Source organism: Cibotium barometz, chromosome 31 (assembly GCF_041138505.1).
Source record: "Cibotium barometz isolate CiBa-2024 chromosome 31, ASM4113850v1, whole genome shotgun sequence".
Lineage (NCBI taxonomy): Eukaryota > Viridiplantae > Streptophyta > Polypodiopsida > Cyatheales > Cibotiaceae > Cibotium > Cibotium barometz.
Genome location: NC_141076.1, coordinates 44,551,123 through 44,560,483, shown reverse-complemented (window position 1 = coordinate 44,560,483; position 9,361 = coordinate 44,551,123). Strand labels below are relative to the sequence as shown.

The 9,361-nt window shown below is 46.5% G+C and overlaps 1 protein-coding gene across 1 annotated transcript; it reads right to left on the bottom strand.

Moving 5' to 3' along the window:
* Positions 1 to 3,466: 3,466 nt before the first annotated feature.
* LOC147620911 (uncharacterized) lies at positions 3,467 to 6,358 on the bottom strand. The gene has a single exon (XM_086825182.1). The coding sequence runs from the start codon at positions 6,106 to 6,108 to the stop codon at positions 3,928 to 3,930; it is 2,181 nt and encodes a 726-aa protein (XP_086681308.1). The 5' UTR covers positions 6,109 to 6,358; the 3' UTR covers positions 3,467 to 3,927.
* Positions 6,359 to 9,361: the final 3,003 nt, after the last annotated feature.

The window sequence follows — 9,361 nt, the reverse complement described above, 5'->3', positions numbered from 1 at the left end:
CCATGAGACAACTCAGAAGGCAAAACTCTAGTAGCAGACCTGTCACCCCTACCATGGGATACATGTCTTGAATGCATGTGACCTTCATGCCCTCCATGAGCACTAGCATACATATATCTGTCAGGTTTTGTGCCTTGTGGAGAAGATGCATGTCAAGAGGTGACTGTCACCTCTTCCTTTTGCATAAAAGACCTCACCCTTTGCGATGCGGAATCTCCATGCTTCAAGCGGGGTGGATTTCTGAATTTCAGCTCTCCGTCGTCCCCCTCTTTGATGTCACCTTTGCGGAGGAGGTAGGCAAGTGCCAACTCCCTTGGCTTCTTGCCCACTTCCCATGCCATGGACTCAAAAGTTACATCTACAATGGCACTTTGCACATGGGGATCTTCATGCAAAAATTTTAACTCTTGCTCTTGTGCATGCAAAAGTTTTCTCATATGTTCCATTTCAGCCCTCATTGCATCAGGCTCTTGTTCAAGCATGACTGTCTTTCCTCGAGACAGTTGACCCTTTGATTCACTATCATTAACCCTTTCAAGGGGCTTGTGCCTTCCTCGCAGAGCATCAGACCCACGAGAGGCACTAGATGGATCCCTCGAATTTGGCACTTCTAAAGGGTTACCTTGGCTGTCCATTGTGTTAAGTGTGCTAGAAGCGGGGTGTCCAATACACAAGTTCGTTTCCCCACTATTGACCCTTTGATTCACTATCATTAACCCTTTCAAGGGGCTTGTGCCTTCCTCGCAGAGCATCAGACCCACGAGAGGCACTAGATGGACCCCTCGAATTTGGCACTTCCAAAGGGTTGCCTTGGCTGTCCATTGTGTTAAGTGTGCTAGAAGCGGGGTGTCCAATACACAGGTTCGTTTCCCCACTAGGAAGAGGGAAACAACCGTGCTCTGATACCAATGAAACCGATCCCGTCAAGTGGGAAAGACTCCGTTGGACACCCACACGCGTAATAGCACAACTTAATACCACAATTTGAAATGGACAACTTAATAACAACTTGAAATTGAAATGAAATGAAATGAGATAGATGGACACCAGCACTGGGGCCGGAACGGGCCGACCCCCCCCTCAATATATGATATATTTATTGGGAGTATTTAACAAATACAATGCTCCATGGGTTCCAAGAACCAGATGATGTCCATGTACAAATGAATACAGTACCAAACAAAAGGCTCGAAGTCGATATTCGAAGCAAAGTGACCACTTGCGTGGTCTAGTCTCTACGGTCCTGTGCTTTCACTGGACTCCGCGGAGAGCGCCCCACTGGTGTTCCAAGACCACGCACAAACAAGCGCTCTCATACTAACACCTGGCTCTCCCGATCTCAGCACCTTTGGACCGAGGTTCTCCGAGAGCTTGGACTACCCGGCACCGAACGGGTGTTTCCGTGGAGAAAGTCCCTTATCAGATTTATCACAAAATACTTTACTTAAATCTGAAATTCACTTACTTGTGGATTGCGGATGGAAGTCCAATAACCATGGTGTCTGCGCGCGTGCAGCTACTGGAGTGAGACGAAGTGTGACAACATGAGGAATTGTTGCTTGGGGAAAAAGTATGGCCGCCGGCCGCCTGGCTATAGAAACACAGCTGCTAGTGATGAACACACAGCCGCCTGCTATAAAAAACAGTGCAACTTGTATGGTCACCTGACTGTAGATGCACACACACAGAGTCGCCTAGCTGCAAGGAGGAGATGGAGGTGGTGTAGGTGCCTGCAGTAGACAGGCGCAACTTGATGTGCAGCCGCCTGAGAGCAGAGGCGCAGTTTTGCTGAAGAGGATACACAATCGCCTTCCAAAGAAAACAGCGCAGAATTCTATACAGGAGGAGGGGCAGTGGCCACGGTGTAGAGGAGGCAGCCGCTGTACGGGAAGAAAGACAGGAATGCCTGGATGCTGCCTGTTTTGGCCGCCTGCAGAGAATCACGCAGCCTGCTGGGAAACAGGTGCAGCCGCCTGCTGTGCAGAGTGAACAGCCGCCCATATGATAACTAGCGGAGCCGCCTAGGCCAGTACAACCGCCTGCAGCCTACGCAGCTGTCTTGTGTAGTGGGCAGCCCACTGGTAAAGGGTACAGCCGCCAACAGAGGGTACAGAAGCGCAGCTAGTACAGCAGCCGCCTGGGATTACGTGCGCAGGAGATGGTTGCCTGATTCTCTCTTACGAAAGATGGTGGAAGCGATCGCCGGGTGTGTCCACGATGGAGGTGATGGCTTCTTTTTATAAAAATTAGAGTGGAGTTTAAACTATTGTGATTTGGCTCGCTCCCCACGTTTGCATGTGGGTGGCCAGTTCCATGGGGGGTTGGGTAGGTGACCACGCACCCACCCCCACACACACATAAGTCAAGTGTGGCTCCCCACCTTGGCCCCTAAGTGGGTGCCCAAAGGGGGTGCCCACTTTTAAGTGAGTGTAAATCAAAAGGTTAGAATATAAAATATTAAACCAACATGTGCAAAACACTTACCACCTGTTCACATGCACCAAAACTCGTCAGAAGACAGAGCAAACTTCACGACTCACTGGCAGGCGTCCCCGCTCAGAAGTGACACGTCAAACAGGCAAACACAAAAATACAAGTCATGCGAAAGCAGTTTCAAACATGCAGAACATGAGTGCATGTGCAAACAGTATCATGGACATATCTCCCGTTCATGGAACAAGTACAAAATATCTGTCGGCACAAAAATGGCACGACGTAAAACATAAATCCTGGTCTTCCTATGGAGTGACAGTCCCATAGGTAAGACAGTTCCAGGCATAGCCTCCCTATGGAGTGACAATCCCATAGGCAAAACACGGCACGAATACTGGCTCTTCCATGGCGTGACAATCCCATGGGTCGAACACAGTCTAGGTCATACACGGGTGGCACCAGTCTGGCTCCGATCCATACGACACCATCATGCTAACACTTGGGTGGCACCAGTCTGGCTCCTGTCCATGTCAGCAAAATATTGGCCTCTTCACATGAGACACCGGCCTGGCCTCAAGTGAACGAGACACAAAAACTGGAGATGGACCAAATGGTCGGCCAATTGGTGACAGTCAAGCTTTCTCGTGTTCAAGGTTCCCTGATCAGGTTAAGCGGGCTGCTTGCTGCAGTCAAAAGAGAGCCACAAGCAAAAAGCTTAGACTCCTTCCATGGAATACAAACACAACTAGACTTGGGGGGAAGAAAAATTACCTCACCAGAAGGGGTTACTAATAAAAAAACAGGCTTGGACTCCTCTTTGTAACAAAAGCAGGAATGAACCCAAGGTAAAACACCTGTGACATGTTTCAAAAGACTCTGCCACATATTGGAGCATGCACACACAAAGTCCTAGTTGAGAACCCGATATGCCAATGAAATAAACGAGATGCATTGACAGCAGAGAGATATTAATGTTCACACCAACCGAGAAAGGAAAGACCTACGACAAAACCTGGCACAGTACACAGTAGACTTCAAAAGCCTTCATCTGTATATATGATAATATTTTACCAGAAGACTAAGATTTGGGCACATAATAGCACCAATTAGAGGTTTGTTTGTACACAAAACAGTAATATTTCTTCACAGTAACACCAGAAGACTAAGATTTGGGCAGATATATACAATGTGATGTAGTTTCCACCATACAAACATACGATACCATAACGCAAAATCCACATTATGGCCCTTTATACCACCCCCAATCTGAGAATCACCATCTTCTTGACACCCTTGTCAAATGCAAAAGTCATGTCATGGCAGACTTTTAAGTAGGATTAACTTAAAAATATGGAAATAAAACCTTTGCATTTCACCCTAAAATGGAAGTTTGATGATCCTTCAAGGCAAGACCACATAACTTAATTCAGAGGTCAGCAAAGAAGGTAACATCTAAGGGTCCTGCAGGCGCTTGATGCCGTGACTTGATGTGGCCTACCTGTCGGTCCCCAGCCGACGTCTCTTTCCGAAGTCTTCTTCTCTGGATCGTAAATATTGATCCTCCTTCTCCTCTTCCTCAGGTACAGACCGGCCTTTGTTCCTTGTCCTCCCTGGTTTCTCTCTCTCCCAATCATCCTTGTCGCCTTCCCTGTCCCTCTCCCTCTGGTCCCTGTATCCCTCTCTCTCCCTGTGTCGACGCTTTTCGGGCCATTCTGCATCAGCCCTGTCCAATTCTTCGGCTCCTCTACTTTTTTCATAAGCCAACTCATTGCTGTATGTGTAATCTGAATCTCCCATCTCATCACCGTAGCTTGCTTCCCGGCCCCTTCTATCATGCTCATCTGCACCCCATCCATTCATGTTTGCATCCCCCCACAAACCAGCTGGAGAAGCATCCATGCCATTTCCTGTCATCAATCCCATTCCATTTGTGGTGGTGTTCCTACCAAAAAATGCAGGGTTTACATGGGGAGCTACACCCGCAAGGGTGCCAGGTCCCATAGTGGGGAATGGCTGCACCATTCCTGTAAAAGGGGGCCCAGGTAAGACATACCCGCCATAACCAGCACCTCCTCTTGGAGGCCCGTAGCCTGGATCATATCCTTGTCCCATCATGGCCTGCGGCATTATCATTCCAGAGGGATGATTTCCCATAGGACCCACAAGCCCTTGTCCATAAGAAGCTACTCCTGCAACATTGCCTCCATTTCCACTCATCCCCTTATTTCCAAGGTTTGTCCTGCCTCTTGTCGGCCCTCTTCCAGCCACAGCCTGCCCATGGCCACCTCTGCCAATACCAGTAGTTAACCGCCCATAACCACGTGTATTGTCCCCGCCTTGGTAGGTACTAGCCCCTCCAGCATTTCCACCACCATCGGTCATTGTTCTCCTTGATTGTACTTGCGCCTGTTGTGCCCGCAACTGCGCTTGTGCTTTATCAACCTGAGCAGTTCCCATATTCATGATGGTCCTAGGGTTTGCAAATGCAACCAAGCATGGACGGCCATGAAACTTTCTGCCATTCATACCTTCTTTACATGCAAGTGCAGCAGAATGATCATAAAATTCAACCTGACAGTAGCCTTTGGACTTGCCACTTGCCCTCTCCTCATAAAACTTCAAATTTTTCAGAACACCAAACTCTGAGAGGGCAGTCTCAAGCTCGGCGTCTGTTGTCCACCACTGCAGTTCTCCTACAAAAAGCATTGTGCCACCCCCGCCACCATTGAATTGTCCATTGTGCTTGCCTGTGTAATCATTTCCTGCAGCAGCTGCCACAGAGTCCCTACTCCTACCACCTTGAGAAGCCCTGCCATCTCCAGCATTGCCCCTATCTGTGTTCCCCGCCCCTCTGGCCCTAGCATTGTTACTATCCATCATCTTTCCTGCTCCAGGGTTATCTGCTGTAATAATCCTGTCATACTCCTCATTCCCCACAAGCCCCAAACCTCCCAGAGGTTCTGCTGTAGCAATACCATTCCCTTTCAAACCTCTTTCCTGAGGTGGATAAATTACAACTGATGGAGCTTTATATTCCAATCCGGGGCGTATAGAATCACTTTCATCCTGGGCTTTCAGAGGTGTACTTGCCTGTACATAGATACCTGCCATCTCATGATCATTCTCATCCTTTGACCTAGATTGGTTGATCGATATGGTGATGACCGGAGCTGCCACTTTAGGTTTAGCTTCAAGGGCCAGAGTGACTTGCCCTGTTGTACCAGCCATTTCTGCTGCCCTAGAAAACCCTAACTGTTTGTGTTCATAATCACGGTGAACATCTGATGCTTCCTCCTTGGCTAGGGTTGAAGAGAAGCTTTTCGCCTGATTTGCTAGGGTTCCAGCAGAATGGTTTTCTGTCTTCACATTCTGCTGATCAGAGCCAGCAGAGAGTCCTCCTACATTAGCATTAGATACCTCCTCCTCTTGAAAGCCAGGTCCAAACCCCTCGCCTGCATCCAGGATATCCTTGTGTTTGGAGATCTCTGCGGAAGGTTCTAAGAACCCTATGTTCACATCATCATAGAGGTCTTCATATCCTTCTTCCTGCAGCATTTCGTCGTCTTCTGTGTAAGCAGAGGCATGGCCACTCGCCTGGAAAGCTATGGCGCTGGCGTTCTGATCCTCTGCTTCACCATAGTCCACTTCATCCTCCCCATTGTCCATGTACGACATGGTGATGGTCCACGACGACGCTGAATAGCGCAACCCAAAAGCAGAGTTTTCTAGGGTTGGCTTATGTCACAAAGAAGCAGGTGTAACCATTGCTAAACTGCACTTAGAAGCAAGAACCTGAACAGCTCAACAAATACAGAGTAGCATTCCGGACCTAATGATAAGGGGATGCTTACAGGCTAGACTCCACAGAACACATCAGCCGTAAATTACGGTGGGCGGACTGGAGGGTCAAAGCGTGGGCGGGGAATTCTCTCCGTCGATCTCTACACACTCTTGTTTGTAAAGGAACACAAGTGTGAGGGTGCACGTGCTATCATTTCTAAGAGCTGCATATGGTTTTTTTACTTACATTTTAAAAAAGCACTGCCCAAAATTGAGCTGTCTGTAACATGGATGTGAATAGGGGCCAATGCAAGCACACCACAGCTCTCCTCATGCTCATCTGTCGCTAGCCTACGCCTGCACATAGGCACTATTCATGCATGCATGCATGTGTGCACGCATGCATGCATGCATGCGTGGAGAGGGGGTGCCAATGCATGCATGCGTGTACGCAAGTGTGTGAGTGTATTTGTGAATGCATGCATGCGGGTACGCAAGTGTGTGAATGTGTGTGTGTGCATGTGTAGGTAAAGGCAAATGTGCAAAGGGGGTGCACATGTGGATGTTTTTATATTTAGGGAGAGTGCACGTGCTTTTTGTGTGTGTGCACGCGCAATTGTTTTAGTTTTTTGTTGTTTTTTGACACATACTTGCTTAAGACTAGTAATAATGATCATACTATCTTTAAGTTTTGGCGACAAAAAGAAATACACATTCATTCCCTTGCAATAGAATACTTGTGAGCTCTTCTCTCCTTTACTCTTGCTTGCTTGCTTGATGGATGCGTGCTAGATAGGTTTGATCGTAAACTTCTCTCTTTCATAGGTTCTTCCCCATCCATCTTTTGTAAGAGAGGACCACCGCAAAGGTTACCTCCTCCTTGCCTCCATATAGGCAAACGAAGGTGTTTCCCCGATAGCGGCGCCAAAAATGTTATGGGCTATCTCACCTCCAAGAGGGAACTCTACACATTCACCTAATGGATGAGCAATAGAACACAACCATCGTGGGGTACTTACCAATGCTTCGATCTCAAGTCCCTTGAGGCCTCCAAGCTCGTTTGTAAAGCTCCAAACTCTAAGCTCCACCTCCACACTGTCACCGTGGAGTCGCTCACACCATCACATAGACCAATCACATTCTCTCTCTCTCTCTCTCTCTCTCTCTCTCTCTCTCTCTCATACAAGCATAAACACACAAGCATGAAAGAGGCACAATGCTAGAATGCTCTCACTCCTCACTCTCTCACAAAGCACAAGGGGAGAACTCTCAATAGCACAAAGGGGATTGTGTCCTTTTCATTATAAGAAAATGCCTTATAAACAATTGGCCCTTATTCACACTTGGGCGTCCAAAACTTGCTAAAACTAGGCCTTGGGTGGCCAATATCTCATAATGTATAACCTTAATAGTGCCTTTACATGACACTTATTAATGTCTTCAATTGAGGATCATGTTGTTAATCCAAATGGGATTAACAAAGATACAATTTCCATAACGACCCTGTAACACTAATGGCATATGCATACAATGTCTGCACACAAATTATATGCTACTATAGTGCAGAAAACCCAAAAGTGAACAACGCCTTATCTTGGTCTTAATATGTTAAATAGAGAAAGTCTTAGGACTTTGTGTACATACTTGCTTAAGACAAGTAATAGAGTCGGATTGTTTTTAAGTTTGGTCAGCTTAGTGGGAAAACTAGTCACCTGTGTATGAGTCATTTTTGATACTAAGAAATACACAATCATTCCCTTGCAATAGAATACTTGTGAGTTATTCTCTTCCCTACTCTTGCTTGCTAGTGTGCTATTGGATTCATGCATGCTAGATGGATGGTGGCTTTTGTGAGAGAGAAGCATCATGAAGGCTGTCTCTTTTTGCCTCCATCTTGTTAGAATTATAATTATGTTCCCAAGAAGAAGAAGAATTTGTGTATCTCATGTGTTGGGTGGGGTCTTGGCCTTGTATTGGGTTGGGCATTTATTTCATGTTTTATGTTGATTTATGCTAGTCATGGGGCAGTCGGCCAGCTTCATGTTGCTAGTGGGCTAACTTCATGACCTCCCTATATAAAGTCCTCTCTCCCCTCACTTGTTATTCATCTGAATCATTTCACAGGCACATTGTTCTACACTTAAATGTTGCTGGCTGGTATTGCCATTGTAAGGCCTCATATTAAAGATGTTCATTGTCTGATCTCTCTTTCTCTGCCACTCTCCTATGTTTTACTTTCGCATTGTGCAACTTCATCATGGTATCAATCTCATCGCCTAGGTTTCTGGTTTCCCACATGTGCATTTTGCTCCCTCTTCTACGTTTTTTTTGGGAGGAAGAAGACATTGCTACGTTTTTTTAATAGTGGCTATGTTTTCTTCTCCTTCACTCCCTTCTTTCATTAGCATTTTCGTCCCTTAGTGCTCCTACCCTCCTTCGTTTTTCCTCAAGGAGTCCATGTGCAACCTAGAGGGGTCTACGTTGGTGATTAGTGGGCTGTGTTCTTATGTTTGTTGCATTTTCTTCATCAAGAATCTCTTCTTCATCAGCGTTTTGCCTCTAGCAGTGCTCCTGCCCTTGTGTTACAACTGCATGATGTTAAGGTGCAAGCTTACTTAGCTGTGTTTTTGCTTCTTCGAGCATTTTTTGTAGTCGGCTGGTGGTGTTTGGTCTGATTTTTGTAGCAAGGATAGCAGTGGAGGGTGGTGTGTTTGCGTGTGTGGTGTGGCCTGACAAGTGGCTTCGATAGATCCTCTTCTTCCCCGGCTTCTTTCCCCTTCCAAAGGATGCTTTCCGATGTGTTTTGGTGTTTGATGCTGTCCAACCTCTTTCTCATGTGAGCCTAGCAAACAAAAAAAAAGCTACCCCAAAAAAACTCCCAAAAAAATCATTTTGTTTTATAGCTTGAGTAGAATAGACATGTCTGAAATTAGTTTCAGACCTGCCTCAGGAAGCACTAGAGAATGTTTCGCCAGACTAAAACCCTTGATGCAAATCCAATATGGACTAATTGTTAGAAATGATAATACACATAACTATAGTGCATCAAACCACACTTTCTCAACCCCACCAAACCTTTGGTCCCAACAAATGGACCATCACTCTCAATTGGGCGCTCCTGAGTTATGAAGGCAAAACTCCTTTAGTG

Excerpts from the sequence above, each read along its gene's own strand:
- LOC147620911 (XM_086825182.1), bottom strand. The coding sequence starts at position 6,108 with ATGTCGTACATGGACAATGGGGAGGATGAAGTGGACTATGGTGAAGCA.